This window comes from Pituophis catenifer, unplaced genomic scaffold, assembly GCF_029215685.1.
Source record: "Pituophis catenifer annectens isolate HBS135680 unplaced genomic scaffold, rPitCat1.0.hap2 SCAF_15, whole genome shotgun sequence".
In the NCBI taxonomy this organism is placed as follows: Eukaryota; Metazoa; Chordata; class Lepidosauria; order Squamata; family Colubridae; genus Pituophis; species Pituophis catenifer.
Window position 1 is genome coordinate 5,055,616 of NW_027256895.1, and position 26,908 is coordinate 5,082,523.

General features: G+C 46.7%; 1 protein-coding gene across 1 annotated transcript in view; it reads left to right on the forward strand.

Annotated features, from left to right (window-relative positions):
• Window positions 1-443: 443 nt before the first annotated feature.
• Window positions 444-26,908, forward strand: part of CUNH14orf93 (chromosome unknown C14orf93 homolog) — a 28,884-nt gene continuing 2,419 nt past the window's right edge. The window contains exons 1-6 of the mRNA XM_070954453.1: window positions 444-482; window positions 8,645-9,242; window positions 10,862-11,128; window positions 12,080-12,141; window positions 14,707-14,810; window positions 15,563-15,675. Coding sequence (XP_070810554.1) covers window positions 8,736-9,242; window positions 10,862-11,128; window positions 12,080-12,141; window positions 14,707-14,810; window positions 15,563-15,675 — 1,053 coding nt within the window. The 5' untranslated portion in view covers window positions 444-482; window positions 8,645-8,735. The remainder of the gene's footprint in view (window positions 483-8,644; window positions 9,243-10,861; window positions 11,129-12,079; window positions 12,142-14,706; window positions 14,811-15,562; window positions 15,676-26,908) is intronic.

Consider the following 26,908-nt stretch of genomic DNA (forward strand, 5'->3'; position numbering starts at 1 on the left):
AACCGTGTACTGACTTAACGACAGGCAGGGATTCACGGAACGCCTGTGTCAAGAAAGGTCGTAAACATGGGGCAAAACTCACTTAACAACGGTCTCGGCAACAGTATATTCCGGCCTCGATTGTGGTCGTAAGTCAAGGATTCACTTGTAGTACTGCTGGTTAGAGCTAGCAAGGGAAGCAATCTAAAAAGCACCCAGAATTAGAGGTGAAATGTTCGTGTCAAGGAGAAGAGAAAAAAAAAAATTGAAGGTGCCCAGATTTGGTAGACATTCCCTGTAGGGGCCCTGCTTAGGAATCCGTGTGCAGCTCTGGCGTGTAATTGTGTGTGCGCGCGTGCAGGAGACTGGCCAATCAGGGCAGGAGGGGGGAGAGCACGGGGGTGTGGCGGTTGGCAACAGGATGTACAACGCCCCCTCCTTCTCTTTTTTTTTTGCACACATATGGACACGCAGGCGAATACAAAGAGCTGTACGACCTTCGCGTATCCTTTGCCCAGGGATGCGTGTGCATGCATGCATGTGGGGGGAGGGGACGGGATCAAGGGGGAAATGGAGGGGGGGATGATGGGAAGGAGAATCCTCCCCTGTCTGCCCTGTTTTTTGGCCTTGCCAATAAGAAAAACAACTAGGAAGCAGAATGAGGGCAGGGGAAGAATTGGCAGGAAAGGTGTACATATGTGTGTGTGTATATACATACATACATACATACATACATACATACATACATACATACATACATATATATATATATATATATATATATATATATATATACATTTGCAAAATGGCTAGACAGGTTGACGTGTACCAGAGAAAGCAGGAAGCTAACCAAAAGGGGGAATTTGGAAGCAATAAACCGGCCGTGCGTAGAAACTCGATCTAAATAGGCATTCGATAGGATAGACGGAACTTGAATTGCCTTGTTGGGTTTCTTGAAAAAAAAAACAAAACGGGGTGCAGGAGATCAGGCTCTGCAGAACCTTTCCTCGTGAGCGTGCAAAAGATTTGTGGTGGATCTGCAAGGATTCTTCCGAATGGGAGAAATTGATCTCCTAAGGATAGATCGATCAATGTCAGGGACGCGGTGGCTCAGCGGCTAAGACGCTGAGCTTGTCGATCCAAAGGTCGGCGGTTCAGCGGTTCGAATCCCTAGTTCCGCGTAACGTGGTGAGCACCCGTGACTTGTCCCAGCTTCTGCCAACCTAGCAGTTCGAAAGCTCGTAAAAAAATGCAAGTAGAAAAAATAGGGACCACCTTTGGTGGGAAGGGAACAGCGTTACGTGCGCCTTTGGCATTGAGTCATGCCGGCCACATGACCACGGAGACGTCTTCGGACAGCGCTGGCTCTCCGGCTTTGAAACGGAAATGAACACCGCCCCCTAGAGTCGGGAACGACTAGCAAGGGGAATCTTTACCTTTTAAGGATAGGATCGTCGGGGTACCAGGCACTGTTCCCCAAATGCTAGAAAAGCGAGGAAAAAAAGTCAATGATAGCAATAAGGCCCAGGGTAAGATTTTTTTACGAACAACAGCAAAGCAATGAAGAAATTTTGGGGCGATATTTCATGAAATCTCCCTTTTGGGTTTTCATTTTGGATTGGCGGGAGGCGATCTTGGGCTTATTCAGTATTATAATTGTCATTTTCATCCTCAACTCCTCAGCCCACAAAACTACCAAACTTTAAACCAGGGTTTCTTTCTTAGGCTGCTTATTCTAGCCCCTCCAGAAATCCAGAAGCCTGGTTAACAGAGCTTTTTCCGAGCTTGGTTTCCATCGCCCGTTAAAAGAATAAATAAAGGTGTTTTTAAGTGGAGGTAACCTGCAGGGAAATGGCAATCTTTAGCCGTAGGAAGCGGCGCCTGAGTGATGAAGGGGGATTGACAGGGAGGGTCCGTATGATTTTATGCGGCAGGATTTTTTGTTGTAAAAAAATGGGGAAGGGGTGATTTGAGGCCTGGAGCCAGAAACCCCCCCCCAAAAAAAGAGAGAAAGAAATAAGCGAATGGAGCTTACAGGTGCAAATTACATTTTAGGGCTTGAAAGCTTTACTTGGTATCCCTCAGGGACTCTTCAGAAATGGGGGAGATCCACTGAGGGAGATTGCAAAGCGGGAAAAAAAACCCCCTCAAAATCATGAATTTAAATAGGATTTATTCATCACGAGCGTCTTTGGCTCATTCTGGGATAGCAAAGCAAGCCCCCCCCCCCGGGGGGGCCGTGGAAAGATCCTTCGCTAGAAATCAATCACTTTGCAGCAACCAATCAAGGCAGGATTTGGTCAGAATAGAGCTGGATGCAACCTTGGAGATCTGGCTTGAGAACCTTTGGTCGTGAGCGTGCAAAAGATTTGTGGTGGATCTGCAAGGATTCTTCCGAATGGGAGAAATTGATCTCCTAAGGATAGATCGATCAATGTTAGGGACGCGGTGGCCCAGTGGCTAAGCGCTGAGCTTGTCGATCCAAAGATCGGTGGTTCAGCGGTTCGAATCCCTAGCGCCATGTAATGGGGTTAACCTTTTTGCCGTTGCATGCTGAAAGCGGGGAGGGGGGAGAGCGCACACGTGTTCCCACACCCATAATTCAGTGACACCCCGAGCACCATGTCCCCTCGCACATCCGCACGCAACTCCCCCGTGTTCCCCCTGCTTTTGGTACGTGACGGCAAAAAGGTTACCGATGGGCCCGTTTTTTGCCCTCCTCAGGCTCCAGACGCTTTCTTGGAGCCTGGGGAGGGCGAAAACAGCCTTCCCATCCACCCACCCCCAGAGGCAGGAAATGGCCCGTCTCTCGACTTCTGGTGGGCCCAGAAAGGCCGGAAAATCAGGCGGCTGCCGTGCACATGCGCACTGGAGCTGAGGTAACGCTTGCGTGCCCACAGATATGGCTCCAGTTGCCACCTGTGACACAGATGCCATGGATTTGCCATCATGGACCTATGCCATTTCAGACAGTTGGCCGTCCAATCTTTTCTTAAAACATCTCCAGCGATGAAGCAGCCACAACATCTGGTGGCAAGCTGTTCCACGGGTTAATTGTCCTCACTGTTTGGAAGCTTCTCCTTAATTCTTGGCTGCTTGATGAGTTTCCATCCCTTGTTTCTTATCTTGCCATCTGGTGCTTTGGAGAATAGCTTGACCCCCCCCCTCTTCTTTGGGGACAGCCCCTCAAATACCGGAATACTGCTATCATGTCACCCCCTAAGTCCTTCTTTTCTCTAGACGAGCCATTCCCAGTTCCTGCAAACCGTTCTTTGCATCTCCAGGCCTTTAAATCACCTCAGCCGCTCTTCTTTGCACTTTTTCCAAAAGCCTCAACATTTGTTTTGTAAGGCGGTGACCAACACAGGTGCGGCCTTACTAAGAATTTACAACGCGGTACTAATACTTCAGGCGATTTAGATTCTGTGCCTCTGTTTATACAACCAAGGACTGTGTTCTGGGGTTTTTGGCCATTTGTGGAAATGTTGCACGGACCCTGGTCTGCTTTATTTCTGATGCAGAATAGAATGGAATGGAATGGAATAGAAAATATGGAATGGAATATATGGAATAGAGAATAGAATAGAATAGAATAGAATAGAATAGAATAGAATAGAATAGAATAGAATAGAATAGAATAGAATAGAATAGAATAGAGTAGAGCATACAGAAGAGAAAAGAGAATAGAGAATAGAATATAGAATGGAATGAAATGGAATAGAATAGAACATAAAATATGGAATGGAATATATGGAATGGAATGGAGAATAGAATAGAAGAGGAGAGGAGAGGAGAAGAGAGAATAGAATATAGAATAGGATGGGATGGAATAGAATAGAATAGAATAGAATAGAATAGAATAGAATAGAATAGAATAGAATAGAATAGAAAATATGGAATGGGATATATGGAATGGGATAGAGAATAGAATAGAATAGAATAGAATAGAATAGAATAGAATAGAATAGAATAGAATAGAATAGAATAGAATAGAATAGAAAATATGGAATGGAATATATGGAATGGAGAATAGAATAGAATAGAATAGAATAGAATAGAATAGAATAGAATAGAAAATATGGAATGGAATATATGGAATGGAATGGAAAATAGAATAGGATAGAATAGAATAGAATAGAATAGAATAGAATAGAATAGAATAGAATAGAATAGAAAATATGGAATGGGATATATGGAATGGGATAGAGAATAGAATAGAATAGAATAGAATAGAATAGAATAGAATAGAAAATATGGAATGGAATATATGGAATGGAGAATAGAATAGAATAGAATAGAATAGAATAGAAAATATGGAATGGAATATATGGAATGGAATGGAAAATAGAATAGGATAGAATAGGATAGAATAGAATAGAATAGGGGAATATAGAAAAGAGAATATAGAAGAGAAGTGAAAAGAGAAGAGAGAATAAAATAGAGAAGAGAATAGAGAATAGAAGAGAAATAGAAGAGAGAAGAGAAGAGAGAAGAGAAGAGAAACTTTTACCTGTTATCTTATATATCCTTGACAAAATAAAATAAATAAATAAAAATAAAGAATTGAGAATAGAATAGAATAGAATAGAATAGAGCAGAGCTGGAAGGGGCCTTAGAGGTCTTCTAGTCCAGCCCTCTGGCTCAAGCAGGAGAAAGGAGGAGGGAGGGGGAGCAACTAGGAAAAGCATCTGAGCCTTGAACTCATCGCTTGCAAGTTGGAACCCTCTGGCCGGCTCAAAGCAGCAGAGAGAAGCCGAAAGTCCCGGATTGCAGAGGCAGCCTTGGGAAAAAGAAAAAGAAAAAAAAAGCATCCAGCCTCGCGAACCTCCCTCAGGCGGCCCCTTTTTTTCCCCTTCTTGGGCTTCCCATTTTTCTCCCCTCTCCCCTTTTCTCGTCTCCGAGGCAAGGCGCCAGGTCTCGGAGCCAATCAGACGCGTCCGGCTCCACCGCGCCGGCCAATGGGAAAGAAAAAGGGGCGGAGAGCAAGAAGCCCTTCACTTTGTGTACACGGCGGCTGGGCGGGTTCGTATGCGCGCGCGCGCGCGCGCTTCTTGCTTCGCTGTACACGCGGGATGGAACGTTGGACGCCGCGGCGTTCCATTTCCCAGGCTTTGAAGTCGGAACCCGGGTCGAGCGCGCGTCGTGTGAACGGGTCGACCGGGATGGGTTTTTTTTGTTTTGTTTTTTTGTTTTTTTGGGTTTTTTTTCTGACAGAACAATCACAGCTTGCCTTTCAGAAGCTGTGGGAAGCTTCATCGTTGGAAGATTCTCACATGGTTGTCCCCAAGGTGCTTTTTTCAGAAGGCAACTGGACATTTCTTGGTGGGTTTTTTTCTCTTTTTTTTTGTTGAAGACTTCCATCATGGGGAAGGCTTTCAAGAAGAGACTGGAGTGCCGTCTGTCAGAAAGAACGTAGGGTCTCCCGGCCGGCCGGCCGGGTTGGACTAGATGACCTCAAAGGTCCCTTCCAAGTCTGTTGGTTGGTTTTGTAAAGCTGTCTGTGGATTTTTAATCCCAGTTACACACACACACACCGAAGATGGACCTAGCATTCCCACGACCTCCAGTGCTTCGGGAAGCCGTTCAGGGGTTCTTTTTTAGAGCCCGTCTTCCCCGATTTAAGATTTGTTTTCACCGCTGTTAGTTTAGACCGCAGCCTGCCGTGTCCGCAGCCAGGAAAAAAATCGGTGAACCCGGGAGTCAGGTTGACTTGATCAAAGGAGAGATTCAACCTAGAAATGAGGAGAAATTTTCTGACAGGGAGAACAATCGACCGATGGAATGGAAGTTGCCTTCGAAAGTTGTGGGAAGCTTCGTCCCCGGAAGCTTTCAAGAAGAGACTGGACTACCATCTTGTCAGAAAGGGTGTAGGGTCTTCTGCTTGGGCAGGGGGATGGGGTTGGACTGGATGACCTACAAGGTCCCTTCCAACTCTGTTATATATCATGCAGGCGAAAGGTAACGGGTCTACCCTTCAGCCAGTTAGTTACGGCCTGGAGATGTTTTACAAGATTAGTGAATAAGAGGCAACTTAAATTGGGGCTGCTCTTCTCACAGATTCACTCAAAGATCGCTCACTAATTGAAATGTTTTCAATTCTCTGGCGCTTTTCATCAAAGCAGGGAGAAAATAAAATCACAGGAGAGAGAGATGGGGAGAGAGAGAGAGAGAGAGAGAGAGAGAGAGAAAAGGAAGAGAAAGGAAAGGAAAGGAGAGAGAAAGAAAGGAGAGAGACAGAAAGCAAAAGAAAAGGGAGAGAAAAAGGAAAGGGGAGAGAGAGACAAAGAAAGAGAGAAATAAAAAAGGAAGAGGAAAGGAGAGAGAAAGAAAGAGAAAGGGGAGATAGGAGAAAGGAGAGAAAGAAAAACAAAAAGAGAAGAGATGGGGAGAGAGGGGAGAGAAAGAAAAACAGACGAGAGGAGAGAAGGGAGGGGGGGAGAGAGAAAGAGGGGTGAGAAAGAGAAAGAAAGGGGAAAGAAAGAAAGAGGGGAGAGAGAAAAAGAGAGAGAGATAAGGGTCAGAGTGATCCTGAAGGCACAGTAAAGGTAGTCCTCAATTTACAACTATTCATTTAGTGACCAAAGTTACCATGACACTGAAAAACGTGACTTAGGACTGGTTTTCGCACTTATTAGCAACTGGCGAGAAAGGTAATAAAATTTTGGCCTCAGTTGTGGTCGTAAGTCGAGGACTATCTGTACAGGTAGTCCTCGACTTAACAACAGTTTGCTTAGTGACCATTCAAAGTTACAACGGCATTGGAAAAAAGAGACTTATGACCATTTTTCACACTGATGACTGTTGTGGCGTCCCCATGGTCATCTCATCAAAATCTGGATGCTTGGCAACTGAATCATACTTATGACAGTTGCAGTGTCCCGGATCATGTGATCAACTTTTGCAATCTTCTGAGAAGCATGGTCAATGGAAAAACTAGATTCACTTAACAACGGTCTTACTCATTTAACAATTGCAGTGATTCACTTAACTAGTGGGGCAAGAAAAGTTGCAAAATGGGGTAGAACTCAACTGGGCCCAATTGTGGTTGTAAATCAAGGACTACCTGCATTACCTTTGAACTACAATGCCCATAATTTTGCTAATATCAAGCTGGGGCAGCCAGATTTATTCAGAATACATTGTAGTCCTCGACTTACGACCATCATGGAACTCCAACATTTTGGTTGCTGAGCGAGACTGTTGTTAAATGAGTTTTGCCTCATTTAACGACCTTTCTTGCCACCGTTATTAAGTTAGGAACACGGTTGTTAAGTGAATCCGACTTTCCCCATTGACTTTACTGGTCAGAAGGTCACAAAAAGGGGATCACGTGACCCCGGGACGCTGCAACCATCATAAATATGAGCCGGTTGCTAAGCGTCTGAATTTTGATCATGTGACCAGTGGTCATTAAGTGTGAAAAACGGTCATAAGTCACTTTCCCCCCCAGTGCTATAGTAACTTCCAATGGACACTAAACGAATGGTTGTAAATCGAGGATTATCTAAATGTGCTAATATGGCAGACATTTAATCAAAGCTTTATCCGGGTTTTCTGATAAGTTTCGGACTGTCCCGGAAGCTGCCGAATATTCTGTTAAGCGGGAAAATGCTTGTTTTTGAAAATCCCACTTCTCGTTCGGTAGTTCCTCCGCCGTCTCCCTCTCTGCTCTGAGTTAATTGCGAGAGTCCATTGACAAGACACTCAGGAGGCCATGAATAAAATTTACAAGAGGTCAGCAGTGAGTTAATAGAGTTTCCGATGCTGCGGAGTGAGAGCCAAGACGACACTACAATTCAGGTGAAACGGCAAAGCGAGAGACGCTGAAGGATCTGTTTTGAAGGAGTGTTTTCGGCTTTGAAGAGCCACTGAATCAAGCCTTAAGATGGAGGTGGCTTCAGCCACTTTATTAATGTTGATTAATTTATTTCTACGCCGACTTTTATTATTTTTACAAATAGCTCAAGGCGGTGAAACATACCCAACGCCCCTTCCTCCACCGATTTTCCCTACAACAGTAACAACCCTGTGAGGTGGGCTGGGCTGCGAGAAAGGGCGTGGCCCAAAGTCACCCAGCTGGTGTTCATGCCTACCGCAAGATTAGAACTCAGAATCTCCTGGTGATTGGGCCAAAGTCACCCAGCCAATTATCATGACTAAGGCAAGACTAGAACTCACAGTCCCCTGGTTTTTGGTACAGTCACCCAGCCAGCTTTTGTGTCTAAGGTGGAACTAGAATTCACTGTCTCCTGGTGATTGGTTCAAAGTCACCCAGTGACTTCATAATTAAGGCAAGACTAGAACTTGCCATCTCCTGGTGATTAGTCCAAAGTCACCCAGCTGACTTTCATGACTAAAGCAGGACTAGAATTCACAGCCTCCTGGTAATTGGCCCAAAGTCACCCAGCTGGCTTTCATGCTAAAGCTGAACTAGAACTCCCAGCCTCCTGACTTCTAGTCTGATGCCTTCACCATTAAACCAAGCTGGTTCTCTTTTGCTCCATTTGGCTGGTTTTTGTGTCTGCCTGGCTGGCAGAAATTGGTTAGAGATCCTGATTCGAAATCTCGGGGCTGTTCCAGAAAAGCCACTTGGCCAAGTTGCATGGCCAACGCTAAGCTACGCTCATCCAGCTACTTTATTTTCCTTGATTCGTTCCTTCCGCAGCCTGGTGTCTACAGGCCGAGCCGCATCCTGAGGTTTTCCACTCCGCACCGGGGTTGTCCTCCCTTGTACTGTCTCTGAGATCCCGGTCTTGATGTCGTTCAGCGCCACCATCTTGTTCTCTCCGCCCCACACTAATGAAGCCAAATGCTGCTGTTGCACTTGCAAGCAGGAGCCAGGGGCTCCTGTCACGGCCCCACCACCCCCGCCTCCGTCGTCCCCTCCTTGCACCCCCATCACCATCACGGGTACGGGGCTGACGGTCCAGTCCTCGGAACAGCTGCTCCACGTCATCTACCAGCGGGTCGAAAAGGCAGTCAGCTTAGCCGAACTGGCCCTCAGCTTGGCGAAGGCCAACAATGAAGCCCTGAGACGTCTCGAGGAAGACGTGGCGGGCCTGCGCCAGGGGCCTGTTGTGGCCCTCAAAGCCAGCCCCCTGCAGGTCTCTGAGGAGCCCGAAAACGAGGAGGAATTGGAGGCTGAAGAGTTCGGGAATGGCGTCCAGGTGGTCATCGAAGAATTGAAGCAGTTGGGTGCCGCGTCAGCTGCAGTGGGGCGACTTGAACCTTTGGCCTTCTCGCCCGTGCCAGCCCTTGGCGGAGTACGTAGCCTAAAATCGTGGGCCTCCATCTCTCCCGCCCCATAAAAATCCACGCCATAATCCCGTCCCTCCAGTCGGGCACAGATGGCATCATGAATAGTTGATGGCATTTCTCCCGGTTCTTGCCAACCAGCTCTCCAGAGAGGGGTGGTCTGGGAGCCACGCCAAATCTGGGCTGGAGAGGCTGCAGCAAGAACTGAAAAGAGTGGCATAGTTGGCAGCGCCATCCCAAGCCGAACTGGAACTGGGTTTGGTGCTGTTCGGGGCAAATGAAGAATTTGGACCAAGCTGGGGGGCGGGTAGGGTGGGGGTGGGGGTGACAGCAAAAGAGTGCAGAAAATATTCCAGCGGGATGAGGAAAAACGCCTCCCGGCCTCCGGTGCTCATTTGGGCCTGGCACGATTTTCATTCGCGGGCAATCCGAAAAGGTTTGCTTTGTAAATGCGTGCTCAGAGCATTTAGCATGTAGATTTTGCATTTGTATTCATAGTCCTCGACCTGCGACTGTAATTTCTATTGCTCAGCAAGCTGGTTGTTCAGCGCCCAATTTTACGACCTCTTTTCACAGTTGTTAAGTGAATCTGCTGCAGTGGTGGGTTCCTCCAGGTTCGGCCCGGTTCCGCCGAGCTGGTAGCGGTGACGATATGACATCACCGAACCGGTTCTGCCCCCCCAACCCCCCCTGCATTATTCTTACCTTTTATTTGGCCCCACACCCAATCTATTGCTGCCTCCTGAGTCCCAGCTGATGGCTAGAGGGAAAAAAACTGTTTAAATCTTGCCCCGGGACTTCAAAGGGCCGCCCTACAGCTGATCAGTGTTAAAAGAAAACAAATGAGACCGGTGCCTGCAAAAATAAATGGGTAGATCGGTACAGCTCTGCAAGCAGTTAAAAGCCTGGTAGACCAGTACCTCTGCTAAATCCTAAAGAATTGTCACATGATCATCAAGCCACGCCCACAAAATAAGCCACGCCCACAGAGCCGGTAGTAAAAAAATTTAGAACCCACCCCTGATCTGCTGCAATTGTTAAGTGAATCATGGTCATTAAGCAATCCCGGTAACCCCACTGATTTACTTGTCGGAAGCTATCTAGGATGGTTACAAAAGGCAATCACAAATGACTGGGGTGCTACAACAGTCGTAAACACATGCCAGTTGCCGAGTGTCCATACAGCTAGCGCTCGACTTACAACAGTTCGTTTAGTGACCGTTCAAAGTTACAACGGCACTGACAAAAGTGACTTAGGACCATTTTTCACAGTTACGACCATGATGTCCTGGACATCAAAATTCAGATGCTTGGCAGCTGGTTCATACTTATGACCGTTGCTTTGTCCCAAGGTCACGGGATCCCCTTTTGCGACCTTCTGACAAGCAAAGTCCATGGGCAAGAAAGATCGTTAAACAGGGCAAAACTCACTTAGCACATGTCTCCCCTTAACAACAGAAATCCTGGCCTCAATTGTGGTTGTAAGTAGAGGATTACCTGTACTCATACTCATCAACTGTCTTGCTTAGCAATGAAAATTTGGGGCTCCCTCGTGGTCATAAGCCGAGGACTTCCAGCAAAGGTGATACTTGTTTGCAGACGTGTATAATTGTCCCTCTCCCGCCAGGTAGCCGAGGAATGTCCTTCAGGAGACGCCCCAATGCCGCCGGTCTATGTTCCTCCTTCCTCTCCTACCCCACAGATGGCCCATCAGCCAACTCTCCAACCTCTGGATGAGCCCCTCTCCTGTCCAGAGGGGTCCCCCAGCAGTACGATGCACGAGGAGGCCACGAACGGCGAACCCCATTTCTGTGTAGGCTTCGCTGGTCTCCCTTGCAGGAGCAGAAACCGCGGGCAGAAGAACGCCAGGCGCAAAAGGGATCTGGTCTTATCCGTGAGTCGATTCCCTTCCTTGGGGTGAGCTTATGACCCACAAGACACGTACCGTTCAGACCCAAAAAGCTTGTCTGAATTGTGTTTTTCATCACTTGGGACCAATGACATAATACCGTGTTTCACCGAATATTTGGACCAAAAGACCCATTAGGTCTTATTTTCAGCCGCCCACCCGCTCCCTCCCACCATCTGCTTGCTCGCAACCGCAACAGCTTACAGGACACTTTTCGCCTGGATGGAGAAATGACGGAATATTGGAATCTTTGAAGCTTTGAAGCAAGCAGTCAAAGTTTCGTCTCCCTCTGGGTGAAAAATGTTTAGCGATTTTCTCCGTTCCCAAGCGCCCCATAAGTGCCCAAACACTTTTCGCCCGGATGGAGAAGTGATGGAATACTGGAAGCTTTGGGACTTTTAAACGGAGCTAATCCCAAAAAGTATGCGATGGAGTCAGACGGAGGCTGAGGCGGGGGGAGGCAGGTGATCTAATGCGCCGCCCACTCTGTCCCACCGTCTCTCGGCTTCCCCGCGGCTGTACCAGGGCAGGCGCCCGTGCAGGGCGTCGGAATCGCCTGCCTCCACCCCCGTGCCTCTGTGTCCACCTGCTGCCAGTGCCACTGCGCAAGCCTTCCACAATGCTCCCATGAGCCAGGTAGCCATGCAGCACATCTGGATCGGTTGTCTTCCCCCCCGCTTCTGCCTCCGCGCTCGGACTTATCTGCGCTGCGCCAAGGGGCCGATGGACTGCAGCAGCTGCCAACCACCGTCGGCCCTCGCATGCTCTCCGCCTGTTATGCTGGCCACATCGATCCCCAGGTTTATTTTTGGGGTAGGGTTTATATTAGGCCCACCCTAAAAATCAGGCTATGGCTTATTTTCAGGGTGGGTCTTCTTTTCGGGGAAACACGGTAGTTCAGCCGATCCTCACATTCTTCTCTTTTTCCCTTGGTAGAAATTGGTCCACAACGTTCACAACCACATCGCCAACGAAAAACGGTTTGACGGTGCGGAAAGGTGAGGAAAAATCAGGCGTTGCTAACTACAAGTAAAAAGAGTCGTGGTGGCGCAAGTGGTTAGAATGCGGTATTGCAGGCTGACTCTGCCTGCTGCCAGCAGTTTGATCCTGACCGGCTCCAGGTTGACTCAACCTTCCGTCCTTCCGAGGTCGGTAAAACAAGGACCCATGTTGTTGGGGGCAATAGGCTGACTCTGTAAACCGCTTAGAGAGGGCTGTAAAAGCACTGTGAAGCGGTATATAAGCGCTATTGCTATTGCTACAGGTAGTCATGGACTTACAACCATGTGTTTAGTGACCGTCCGAAGTTACAATGGTCCTGGAAAAAGGGATTTAGGACCGTTTTTCACACTTACGACCATTGCAGCATCCCCGTGGTCACATGTTCAAAATTCAGACACTAGGCAACGGACTCCTATTTATGATGGCCGTATGATGAAAGTAACGAGTCCATGAAGCAAGGAACAAAGCATTGAGTCCACGAAGCAGGGAAGAAGAAAGCAGTCCTGCAAAAGCCAGACTTGTATAATGACACACAAATGTCATTAATTCAGTACTTGTTCCCGACAAATGCCCCTCCCCACAACATCCCCTTAAATCTCAGTCCCCAGGCGTGCCTCCCAAGTTGTCGGGTCGGCCTGCCCTGTTCTCGCCTTCCCTCCTCTCTCCATGCTTGTGGATCAGGAGGGGGAAGTCCTTGCTCATCTCCTGAGCTCCATCGCTCCTCGTTTCCACTCCTTGCCCTCTCTCGGTCGTCCCTGCTAGCAAGCCGTCCCAATCCTGAGGGGCCCTGGGATGCCTCGTCCTGCTCCTTCTCACATTCCTCCAAAGCCATCGAAGCTGCCCCCTCGATCTCCCTCGGCTCCAGCTCCGGCTTGTCCTTCGCAGATTCAGGCTCCAACGGGGGCATGACATACTGATAGTGTGGTGTTTTTTTATCACTTGTGAATGCTGTGGGTCACAATGAGTGTTTTGTTGTTGTCTAATGCACAAGCCCAGCAAACATTTTTCTTCCATTTATCTGGCTGCCTGCTTCCGTTAAGAAAATGGATCCCGTAATCCGTTGTTATCAGCAGAGTCTGATTTATTGATTATGTCCAAAAAGCATTTTATCAAAGGAGAGCAGTCCTTTCCTGTGAAAAATGTAAAAATTGCACAGTTAGTCCTCGACTTAACGACTACAACTGCGACCCAAATTTCCGTGGCTAAGCGAGACAGCTAAGTGAATTTTGCCCCATCTTACGACCTGGCTTGCCACGGTTGTGAAGTGAATCCCTGCAGTCAACTTAGTCATGCGGTTGTTAAGTGAATCGGGCTTCCCTGTTGCCTTCGCCTGTTGCAAAAGGGGATCATGTTAACCCTGGACGCTGTGACCGTTGTAAATATGAGTCATTTGCCAGGCGTCCCAGTTTTGGCCGCATGACTGCAAAGATGCTGCAATGGTTCCAAGTGTGAAAAATATCCATAAGTGTTGTGGTCCGCCAGCAGCCTGGGGAGCTGGCAGTGGAGTCGGACAGTGAGGACGCTGGGAAGGAACATGGGACAGTCCTGGAGTCTGGGGAAGGCCTGGATGAGGGCTCTGCGTCGGAGGCAGAGATGGGGCCAGGGCCATCTGGGAGTTATGCGCGGACTCTGGAGCCTCCAGAGTTGGACAGCAGAGGAACAGGAGGAGCCTGTTCCCAGTGCGCGCATGTGCAGAGCTGCCAGAAGGCAAGAGCAGCTAAAGCAAAAGGGATGACTCGGGAGTAAGGCCTGGAGATGATTGGCCCCTCCCATAAGGCTTAAAAGAGGAGCAAAGGCACGTGGGCCCTTTGCAGGAAAGCAACGTTGTTAATTCTGTTCCCAGTCGGCATCTCTGTTTGATTCTGGGCTCTGTGTGGCTTTGCCAAGTAGGTCTTTGGCAGCGTGTCAAAGGAGATAAAAGGTTGGTGATTATCCCGAAGGACTTCTCCCGAAGGACTTTTTGTAACTAATTGGGACTCAGCTGTGAATGAAAGTAATTCACAGCTGTTGCAATAAAAGAGCTTTTTGGGACTACTTGTGTGTTTTAATGACTCAGTAAGCCTAGGTCACAACAATGAGTCACTTTTTTCAGCGTTGTAACTTTGAACAGTCACTAAATGAACTGTTGTAAGTTGAGGACTAACTGTATTTCATTCCGTAAAGTCATGTCCTTTTCCTGTGCATTGTAAGTACAGTATTGGTCTTTTACTGATACTATTGTGATTTTATTCTAGAGTGCTGCTGTGGCCTAGAGGTGGAACTCTTGCCTCACAAACAGGAGGCTGTGAGTTCGATCCTAGGTAGAGGCAGATATTTCTCTGTCTGGGCATGTTGAGAATATATCTGCTGAATATATGTAACTCCGCATTGGCGACAGGAAAGGCATCCGGCCAGTAAGCATTCAGCTCCATTCAGTTGCCCAGACTCCACCTGCAAGGGATTAAAGGGTCGTTAAAAGGAGATGATGATGATGATTGTGGTTTTATGCTAATTTTTTTAGTACTATTTTTGAAGTTCCTCATTCTTAATCTGAATGTTTAACTCTCTTCCCTCTTGTACAGTATTAAATCATCCTGGAATATCTCGGTAGTGAAGTTTTTGCTGGAAAAACTCAAACACGAATTGGTCTCCAATCACCATAATTACACAGATAAGGAACTAAAAGGTGAGTTGAGGTATTTTTTTTTTAATTTTTCAATGCTAGAATGTACAGGTACTCCTCATCTTACGATGCTTCGTTTAGTGACCGTTGGAAGTTACAACGGCACTGAAAAAACAGGACCGTTTTTCACACCGTTGCAATATCCCCAACGATCACCTGATCAAAATTCAGATTCTTGGCAACCGGTTCTGATTTATGACGGGTTGCAGAGTCCCCGGGATCAGGTGATCCTCTTTTGCGGCCTTCCGACAAGCAACGTCAATGTTAAGCCGGATTCGTGGTGGTATACAGCCGGTTTGGACTGGTTTGGGGGAACCGATAACGGAAATTGCGGATGGGTGGGCCTGCCCCGCCTCTATGCCTGGCCAAATTCACTTAATAACGGCAGTCAGTCACTTAACAACTGTGGCGTAAAACGGAGCAAAACCTCCCTGAACGCCTTGCTCACTTAGCAGCGGAAATCTGGGCCTGGAATCGTGGTCGTACGTTGAGGACTGACTGCATTCCAAATTTATCCCCCTTGTCCCACTGAAGAAAAAAAAAAAATTAACATCTCTGTCCTTCGCTAAGCCGAAAAATTTCTTCGGCTTTAGCAATAGCTGCCGGCGTTTAGTCCGCAACTGATGGATGATATTTGAAATGTTGAATTGTGTACGCAGAAACGCATTTATAGCAGCCTCTGGCTATTCTAGCCCCTAATTCTGGATTGCTGATTTCTGCACACTTGTGCACAGACAACATTTTCTCCTCTTTAGGTGCTTGCGTGGCCTACTTTCTGACCAAGCGACGCGAATATCGGAATTCTCTTAATCCCTTCAAAGGGCTTAAGGAGAAAGAGGAGAAGAAATTACGCAGCAGGCGGTATCGGGTAAGCCTTGGCAATTCCACATGTTTTGGGTATGTCTAGTCTCGTGTAAAGAAGGACTTGGGGTGTGTGTGTGTGACATGATAGCAGTTTTCCAATATTTGAGGGGCTGCCCCAAAGAAGAGGGGAGGATTTTCCACCTGTTCTCCAAAGCACCTGAAGGAGAAGAAGCAACGGATGGAAACTAATCAAGGAGAGAAGCAACCCAGAAATTAAGGAGAAATTTCATGAAAGAACAATTAATCCGTGGTTAATTCAGTCGTTGTGGGTTCTCCATCATGGGAAGTTTTTTTTAAGAAAGACATTGGAGAACAATTTGTCTGAAATGGCATAAGGTGTTTGAGTAGGGGGTTGGACTAGAAGACCTCCAAGGTCCCTCCCAACTCTGTTATTTTATTATTTTTGTTCACCTTTAAGCCTTTTTACACATATATATTACATCCAGTTCTGGTAATCCCCAGTGGTGGGTTCCTCCCGGTTCGGCCCGGTTCGGCCGAGGGTCTGAAACGCTCTTAGGGTCTCCTGCTTGAGCCGGGGGTTGGACTAGAAGACCTCTAAGGTCCCTTCCAGCTCCATTCTGATTGAATTTCCATTGCTGAGCATGAGAATTGTTGCAAGTGACTTTTGCCTCATTTTACGACCTCTCTTGCCACAGTCGCCGAGTGATTGTTAGGGTAGTAACCCGGTTGTTAAGCGAACCTGGCTTTCCCCGCTGACTTTGTTTGTCAGGAGGGTGCCAAAGGGAATCATGTGACCACAGGACACCTGCAACGGTCATAAATACGAAGCACTTGAACTTTGATGCCGTGATCACAGGAACGCCGCAAAAGTTTGTGGAAAATGGGCCTAAGTCACTTGCTTTCAGTGCCATTGTAACTTTGAACAAGTGGTGGTATTTGGCTAGTTCTATACAGTTCAGACAAACTGGTAGCGGTGGCGGAGGGAGGCTCCACGTAGTCACGTCCCATTTTTTACGATCTGCGTATACAGCACGCTCACCAGTGGTGGGTTCCTCCTGGTTCGGCCCGGTTCCGCCGAGCTGGTAGCAGTGACGATATGACGTCATCGAGCCAATTCTGCCCCCTGCCCCCCACCCCCCCCGCGTTATTCTTACCTTTTGTTTGGCCCCACCCCCAATCTATTGCTGCCTCCTGAGTCCCAGCTGATCGTCTAGAAGGAAAAAAACTGTTTAAACTCTTGCCGCGGGGCTTCAAAGGGCCGCCCTACAGCTGATCAGTGGTAAAAGGCAGTTTGGTGGTAGACCGGTGCCTCCAAAAACAAATAAGTAGACTGGTGCCTGCAAAAATAAATGGGTAGACCAGTGCCTCCAAAAACAAATGAGTAGACCGGTGCCTGCAAAAACAAATGAGTAGACCGATGCCTCCAAAAGCAAATGAGTAGACCGGTGCCTCCAAAAACAAATGAGTAGACCGGTACAGCTCTGCAAGCAGTTAAAAGCCTGGTAGACCAGTACCGCTGCTAAATCCTAAAGAATTGTCACATGACCATCAAACCATGCCCACAAAATAAGCCACGCCCACAGAACCAGTAGTAAAAAAATTTAGAACCCACCCCTGGTCATCACACTATAAAAAAGATGTTGAGACTCTGGGAAATGTGCAGAGAAGAGCAACCAAGATGATTAGGGGCAGCGGTGGGTTTCAGATATGGTTACCACCGGTTCGCCACACGCTCGCTTCGCACCCACAGCTTCCGCGCCCACAGCTTTCGCGCATGCGCCCAGCCTCGAAAACGTGGTTAAATAGGACATCATAGCGACAGGGCAGGTGGGCAGACCCACCCGAGATCTCAGCTACCGGTTCGGGATAAATACCACCTCTGATTAAGAGACTGGTGGCTAAAACATATGAAGAATAGATGCAAGAACTGGGTTTAATCTAATGAAGAGACAGACTAGGGGTAACATGATAACAGTGTTCCAATATTTGAAGGGCTTCTACAAAGACGAGGGGGGTCAACCTATTCTCCAAAGCACCAAAAATATAAAAAGAAACAAGACAAGGAACAATGGATGGAAACTAAGCGAGGAGAGAAGCAACCTAGAACGAAGGAGAAATTTCATGAAAGAACAATTAATCAGTGGTTAATTCGGAAGTTGGGGTTCTCTATCACGGGAGATTTTTTAAGAAGACATTGGAGAACACTTTGTCTGAAATGGCATCAGGCTGTTCTGTCCCCGTCCCACACGCACACACACCAACAGACGTCCAAGAGTTAAAAACCAAACCAGCCGACAAAATCCTTTTCCTTATGATAACGGAACTTGGCAGCAACCTAGTGGCTGCCTGCCAAGAGTTTATTACTCGCGAAGGGAAGAGATAACTTCTCTCCGCTTCTGGTACATCAAAGTAAAATGTTCAATAATTACAAAGTAACTTAAGTCCAAATATAATCCAGCAAAGTCTATAGCAAAAGTCCGGCAATGCAGAATGGCGTGGAAGCTTTCAGCTTTGTTCGTCATAAGGTTTGACTGGCCACCACGCTCCTTTTTATACCCTGTGGGGTGTGGTCCAGTGACTCAGCCTAATCTCGGGCACGCCTTTTCTTCCGTTGCACGCACTTATCTCTGCCACGTTGTCGAGGATCCAGCCAAGACTCATTACCCTCATCACTGTCCATCTGTGGCTGCATGGACGTGCTTGGCCCCGGCCCTATCTCTTGCCCTTCGGCGGACATCGAAGGCATTGCCAGAGAGGAGGGCCCTGGAGAGGGAGGCCTTGACAACTCCTCTCCTTCACTCTCGGAGTCCTCTCCTGCCGATGACACAGGCTCAGGTAACGGAGCCACAGCACAGACCCTCAATTTGAATAGGGGATTGGACTAAAAGACCTCCAAGGTCCCTTGCGACTCTGTTATTCCATTATTTTTATTCATCTCTATTCTATTATTATGTTATTCCATTATCTTTATTCCCCTCTAAGCCTTTTTACACATATATCACACCCAGTTCTGGTCACCACAATATAAAAAAGATGTTGAGATTCTGGAAAGAGTGAAGAGAAGAACAAAAAGGATGATTAGGGGACTGGAGGCTAAAACATATGAAAAACGGTTGCAGGAATTGGATAGATCTAGTTTAAGGAAAAGAAGGACTAGGGGGGAATGATCATAATCATAAGTTTATTTGTCAAGCATATATAAGATAACAGGTAAAAGTATAAACATAATTTGAATACATGAAAAGAGTAAGTAAAAAGGAATATTAGGACAGGGACGGTAGGCACGCTGGTGCACTTATACACGCCCCTTACAGACCTCTTAGGAATGGGGTGAGGTCAACAGTAGACAGTTTAAGGTTAAAGTTTGGGGGGTTTGGGGAAGAAACTACAGAGTCAGGTAGAGCATTCCAGGCATTGACCACTCTGTTACTGAAGTCATATTTTCTGCAATCGAGTTTGGAACCTTGAGTTTTTTGGGCCCCAAAAGCCCCCAAAACGGCCCAGTAAATGCCTTGGAAAACAGCCCCAAAACGACCCGGAAAACGACAGGTTTTTTTGCCGTTTTTCGGGCCATTTTCAGGCCGTTTTTCGGGCTGTTTTTTACCTGAAAAATGGCCCGGAAAATGACTGGAAAAACGGCCCCAAAACTCTCCAAAAAACTCCCTGGTTTTCGGCCATTTTTTTGGCCGTTTTCAGGCCATTTTCCAGCACTCCAGCACCCGCGAAGACTAGCTGACTGGCGTGCGCATGCTTGTTTTTTGGCCGTTTGGGGGGACCAGTTTCGGACCGTTTTCAGGCTGTTTTTTGGGCCGTTTTCAGGCCATTTTTCTGGGGTTTTTTGGCCTGAAGGATGGTCCAGAAAATGCCCCCCAAAATGGCTCCAAAACAGCCCAGAAAACACCTCAGAAAACGGCCCCAAAATGGCCCCGAAAACGGCAGGTTTTTTTGCCATTTTTCGGGCTGTTTTCTGGCGCTCTGGTGCCCGCGAAGACCAGCTGGCATGCGTGCTGGAAACCAGAAGAGCAACTGGCGATGGCGCACATGCCAACAGAGAGGGCTGTGCATGCCACCTCTGGCACGCGTGCCATCACAGATATAGGGGAATTCTCCTTCTAGACTCCATAAAATGTTGGGCTCTTTTTCAACTCCAGCCTTAACCGTATTTATTTTCAAATGCAAACTTCTATTTTTACGACCTCTCTTTAATTGTATTTACCGAACTGTTGGCTCCATTATCTGCCAGGGCTGATATACAATGAGGCTGGCAGTCTATCAACATTACGGTGAGATTAAGCCTCACTGGATTTAATTTAGATTTAAGTTTTAGTCACTCCGCTTTGCAGTTAATCGCAGTGTAAACATGCAAGTAATCCTCGATTTACAACAGTTCATTTAGCAACTGTTCCAAATTACAATGGCATGGAAAAACGTGACCTACAACCATTTTTCACACTTACGACCGTCGCTGCATCCCCGTGGTAACACGATCCCCTTATGCAACCTTCTGACAAGGAAGCCAGATTCACTTAATGACCCTTAATGACTAACTTCACAAATGCAGTGATCCACTTAACACCGCAGTCATAAAACGGGTCAAAGCTCACCTAACAAATGTTTCACTTAGCAACGTCAATAAAGAGGAATGGTGTCGTATTGTATCACACCAGGGGCCGATCAAAATTGTGCTGCCTGCTGCCTGAGGAATTCTGGGAATTGGAGTCCAGGCGACATAAAGTAGCCAAAGTTGAGAAACATGGCCTAGACCCGTGATGGCGAATCTATCACACGTGGAGCCATATCTGTGGGCACGCATACGTGCTTCGGCCAGCTGATTTTCAGGCCTTCTGCAGCCACCGGAAGTCAGGAAAAGGGCTGTTTCCGGCCTCCGGAGGGCCTCCGAGGGGGGGGGGGGCGACTGTTTTCACTATATTGTAATGCTGTCTACATGGGGCTCCCCTTGAAGAGCACTCGGAGGCTCCAGCTGGTCCAGAATGCGGCCGCGCGGGTGGTTATTTATTATTTATTTATTTATTTATTTATTTATTTATTTATTTATTTATATTTTTATACCGCCCTTCTCCCGCAGGACTCAGGGCGGTGCACAGTCAAAATAAAACATAGTATACAAAATTTAAAAACAATTTAAAAACAATTAAATAATTTTGGCCCAAATAATTTAAAACAACCCAATTAAAACCGAATCAATTAAAACTGAGACGATGGGATCAAGCCAGCCTGGCTAGATGGAATAAGTGTGTTTTCAGGGCCCGACGAAAAGTCCAGAGGTCTGATATCATGCGTATCTCAGGGGGTAGGTCATTCCAGAGGGCTGGTGCCCCCACAGAGAAGGCTCTCCCCCTGGGGATCGCCAGCCGGCACTGTCTGGCCGACGGCACCCTGAGGAGGCCCTCTCTGTGTGAGCGAACCGGTCAGTGGGGGGCTATTGGCGGCAGAAGGCGGTCTCGCAACCTGTTGTGCCCGCGTAATACCCCTCCTGCGCGAGCTGCACTGGCTCCCAGTGGTCTTCCAGGTGCGATTCAAGGTGTTGGTCACCACCTTTAAAGCGCTCCATGGCATAGGACCCGAGTACCTTCGAGACCGACTTCTGCCACAAACAGCCTCCCACCGGCCAGTTCGCTCCCACAGAGAGAGTCTCCTCAGGGTGCCATCGGCCAAGTTATGTCGGCTGGCGACACCCAGGGGGAGGGCCTTCTCTGTGGGAGCCCCTGCCCTGTGGAATGAACTGCCCCCGGAAATGCGCAAGATCTCCGACCTCCATGTATTTCGCTGTGCCCTCAAGACCCTGCTGTTCCGCCAAGCCGGGCTATCAATTTAATGATTTTTAAATTGGATTTTAAATATTGGGGGTTTTAAATTTCAGCCGAATTATGTAATAATTTTAATTATTTTTGATCTTTGTGTTTTTAATAGGCTGTACACCGGCCTGAGTCCTTCGGGAGAAGGGCGGTATAGAAATAAATTTATTTTTTTATCTATCTATCTATCTATCTATCTATCTATCTATCTATCTATCTATCTATCTATCATCTATCCATCCATCCATCCATCCATCCATCCATCCATCCATCTATCCCCAGGCTCCAAAAAAGCCTCTGGAGCCTGGGGAGGGCGTAAAACGGGCCTACCGTGCCCACCGTGCCATCGCATGCCAAAAATGGGAGGAGCGCGGGGGGCGAGCCGCATTGAATTATGGGTGTAGGCATGCACATGCGCGACCCCCCCCCCTGCGGAATCCCCGCTTTTGGCACGAGACGGCAAAAAAGGTTATAGAGATCACTGGCCTAGACGCTTGAAGTCAATGGGATTTTGAGCTAATAATGATTGTTCTTTCTTAATCTAGTGGATCTTCCATAGATAATTACCTATTTTGGATTCAGATCATTGCTGTTATCCATGCTTCCGTGTAACACGACAACAAGCTGCAGAGTCAAAAGAAAACCACAACGGTATCACATAAGTTGTGATATCTCTGTAGAGATGGCCTAGCATTTTTTTCCCCTCCTTGTCTCCCCTCCTTACCGATACCGGGGAGAAAGTCTATTTTCATCCTGGTTTATTTGGAGGTAAACAAACTTAATTCAGTAGGGTCTTCCTGCCAATTTCAGCTTTTTTCCCCCACCCAATAATTCATTTAACCCTCAGAATAGGATCATCCTCTTTTAACGACCCCGTAATCCTTTTTGGGGTGGAGTCTGGGCAACTGAATGGAGCTGAGTGTTTGCTGGCCAGATGCCCTTCCTGTCACCAATGCGGAGTTTTTCTCCCCCCAGCAGATATATTCTCAGTGTGCCCAGAGAGAGAAATATCTGCCTCTACCTAGGATCGAACTCACAACTTCCTGATTGTGAGGCGAGAGCTCCACCTCTAGGCCACCGCACCACTCAACCTGTAGAATAGGATAATTTTGTAAAAAATAATAATTCAACCGCCTCTTAATCATCCAATTCAGGGCCAGGAAGCAATAGCAGGCTTATAATACTTTTTATGTTGGAAAAAACAGCATAAAAATTCCAAAATGAACCTTTTACAAGACTAGACATGATTTAATTTTTATCCTTTGCTTAAACAAGCAAGGTCTTTAATCGGAAAATGTCTCTGGGATCTTTTTTTACGGTTATCATCTTGTTAAGTTATGAATGGACGTCTCTGAGAAATAAATTTGATTTTTTTTTTCCAGAGTTAATCTGCCTAAGATGACAGGCGAGAGGCTTTCGGCTTCTTAAAACAACCTCCGCTAAAAATATTATTTTCCCAAGCAGCAGCTCACCTCCCGATTTGCTCCCAGAATTCCCTGCTGTCTGAGGAATTCTAGGAGTTGGAGTCTGGGAGCTGGAGTTGTGAGGTGATCAAAATTCAGACACTTGGCAAGGGGCTCGCATTTATGACGATTGCAGTGTCCTGGGGTCATGGGATCAAAAGTTGTGACATTCTGACAAGCAATGTGAACGGCGTAGCCAGATTCACTTAACAACCGTGTTCCTAACTTGCAAAAATGGCAAGGATTCACTTAACAACGGTTAAGGCTCAATTCTGGTCGTACGTTGAGGGATACCTGTATTGAATCTTAATGGCCCCTCCCAGATCAACACTTAACAACTATCTTGGTTCAATTGAGGTTGTAAATCGAGGAGTATCTGTATACAGGTAGCCCTTAACTTACAAGTGTTCACTTAGTGACGATTCAAAGTTTGCTGGAAAAAGTGACTTATTGTTGTGACCTAGGCTTATTGAGTCATTAAAACACACAAGTAGTCCCAAAAAGCTCTTTTATTGCTATGTGAGTTAGGACCATTTTCTCACGCTTTCAGCATTCCCATGATCACATTCTCAAAATTCAGACGCTTGGAACTGGCTCGTCTTTACGATGGTCGCAATGTCCCCGGGAATAACTTGGTCCCCTTTTTACGACCTTCTGAGTAGCAAAGTCAAGGGGGAAGCCAGATTCACTTAACAACCGTGGTCCTCACTTAACAACGGCAGTGGCCGCTGGGGCCCGAAAAGTTATCAAATGGGGCAACACGTAAAAACCGTCTCACTTAACAGAAGGGTTGGGTTCAATTGGGGTCGTAAGTCGAAGGCGGTCTGTATATTTCATTTTAACGGCCCCCTCCCAGATCAGGAGAGTTTAATTCCCCAAAGTGCTGGTAGACGGTCAGCAGAGAAAAACTCCCGAAACATGACAAACCCTCTGAAGCTAACTCAAAGATTCCTTTAATTAGGAGCGCCGGCAACCCCATCCAGCAAAAAGTTTCTCTCTCACCTCAGGCTAACAAATCCGTCTGTCCAGAAGATGAATACTTGTCTGCCACATCTATTCTTTTTTTTTTTTTATAATACTTTATTGATTTTTAAAAAGTTTTTTTAAAAAGAAAATATCAAATCTCAGTTAACATCTGAGGTGTCGTGTGGTTACATATTTACATTATGTACATATCAAGTATCTTCAAATCTATCATTATTAGAGATAGACATATCCTTATAGTCTTGTTCTATTATTCCACCATTTGTACCACCTTTCCCATAATGCCTTAAATTTTGAATTCTCATCGTCTTTAAGAACACTAGTTAATTTTGCCATTTCTGCGCATTCTAGGATTTTATTTATTATTGTCATCTCTGGAGGAGTTTGTTTATCCTTCCAGTATTTTGCAAAGGTTAATCTGGCCGCTGTTATAACATGTATAATTAATTGTATCTTGTCCTTAGAGAGTCCATCTCCCATCATTCCTAATAAAAAGATTTCGGGGGAAAGTTTTATATCTTCTTCCACTATTTCTCGTAGCCAAATTCGTACTTTTGTCCAAAACTTTTTTGTCTCCGGGCAGGACCACCACATATGAAAGAAGGTGCCGACTTCCTTTCCACACTTCCAACAAATTGCTGAGGCACTGGGAAATATTTTTGCTAGTCTAGCTGGGGCTAGATACCATCTGTGAAATATTTTATAGTGGTTCTCCCTGTAAATTGCTGATTTAGTAAGATTATAATTTCTATTCCAAGCCTCCTCCCAGTCATTGAAATTTAGTCTATAGCCAATATTTTTTTCCCAAATGCTTAGTTGATTCCTAGCTATTCCTTCTGCTCTGCCCTCGCCTAATAAGAGGTTGTAGAATCTCGCTAGCATTTTCTTTTCAATCCCCAACATAATTTTATCCAAATTGTTGTACTTCGTCTCTATACCAAATTGATCCCTATCTTTTTGATATCTAAAGCTTATCTGCATGTAGCTCCACCAGTCTAAATTGAAACCTTGATTACTTAGTATTTCTCGTGATCTAAGAATACCATTTTCATCTAATATATCTTTGTACGTGCCAAATTTCAAAATATCCCTTTTATTAGAAGTAGTCAAAGCCTCCATAACTGAGAGCCAAATCGGTACTTTCGTATAAAATCTTTGTCTAATTTCTTCCCATGTTTGAATCAGGGTCTCCCTTAATTTGTGTCTATGGAAATATGAGTTCTTTTTATTCTTTGGGCCCCATAAATAAGCGTGCCAGCCTGCCTGTAGATTGTGGCCTTTTAACGTCAGGATTCTCTTATTTTGTAATGAAACCCATTCTTTGATCCATACTAATTTGGCCGCTTTCTGATAAACTTGCCAATCGGGTAATCCGAAGCCACCCATGCTTTTTTTCCCTTGCAGTGTTTTATATGCAATCCTTGCCTTCTTCCCTTCCCACAAAAAGTCTCGCACCTTCCTTTCCAGATCTAGGAAATATTTTTTATCTATGTTCACTGGAATAGTTTGAAATAGAAATATAAACTTGGGGAGAATATTCATTTTAATTGCTGAAATCTTACCTGTAAAGGACAGTTTTAACTTCTTCCATCTGTCTATGTCCTGCTTTATTTTTTGTAGTAATGGACTGTAATTATCCTCTTTTAAGGAGGAATACCTTGCAGTAATCCATATTCCCAAATATTTTATTATTCATCTCCGCCCCCTGCCTTTTATCCCCAGAGCTAGGGTGGTACTTCGATAGCAGCGGTGGCTTTTCCGTCCCAAGGACCAGCCCAACGATGCCCTTGAAGTGATGTCCCGGTGTCTGGAGGCCGTGCGGATCTGGATGGGGAGGAACAGGCTCAGGCTCAACCCATCCAAGACCGAGTGGCTGTGGTTTCCGACGTCCCGATATAGTCAGTTGACGCCATCATTCACCATTGGGGGCGAATCGCTGGCCCCCACGGAGAGGGCTCGCAACTTGGGCGTCCTCCTGGATTCACGGCTGTCTTTAGAAGAGCATTTGATGGCCGTGACCAGGAGGGTTTTTCATCAGGTTCGCCTGATCCGCCAGTTGCGTCCCTTTCTGGATCAGGACTCCCTACACACAGTCACTCATGCCCTCGTCACCTCCCGCCTGGACTATTGTAATGCTCTCTACATGGGGCTCCCCTTGAGGAGCACGCGGAGGCTCCAACTGGCGCAGAGTGCGGCCGCGCGGGGTGGTTATGGGAGCAACGTGGCGCTCCCGTGTGACACCTCTCCTGTGCGAGCTGCACTGGCTCCCTGTGGTCTTCTGGGTGCGCTTCAAGGTTTTGGTTACCACCTTTAAAGCGCTCCATGGCTTAGGACCTGGTTATTTACGGGACCGCCTACTACCACAAATAGCCTCCCACCGGCCGGTACGCTCTCATAGAGAGGGTCTCCTCCGGGTGCCGTCAGCCAAGCAGTGTCGACTGGCGGCCCCCAGGGGGAGGGCCTTCTCTGTGGGGGCACCCACTATCTGGAATGAGCTCCCCCCGGAGATACGGAGGATCCCAGATCTGCGTACCTTCCGCCGTGCTCTTATGTACTGAGCAGGTTCCCCAGGTTGTGCCCCCTATTGGAACGGATAGTAGGGTAATGCTTTGTGATTGGTTAACCACGCTGACAGCCGGTATATAAGAGCTGTCAGCGATTATTCGAGTTGAGTTCTGAGTTCTGAGGAGATCGTTCAGAGTCTCCTGTTCAAGTTAATAAAGAAGTTACCTCAGAGGTTAATGTCGTGTGAAGAGACTATTTGTCAGTATTTATTAATACCACTTCAGTCAAATGATTATCCAACCTCTTCTTAAAAACTTCCAGTGTTGGAGCACTCAAAACTTCTGGTGGCAAGTTGTTCCACTGATTCATTGTTCTCTCCGTCAGGAAATTTCTCCTTAGTTCTAGGTTGCTTCTCTCCTTGATTAGTTTCCATCCTTTGCTTCTTCTCCTGCCCTCAGGTGCTTTGGGGAATAGCTTGACTCCCCCTCCTTTGTGGCAGCCCCTGAGA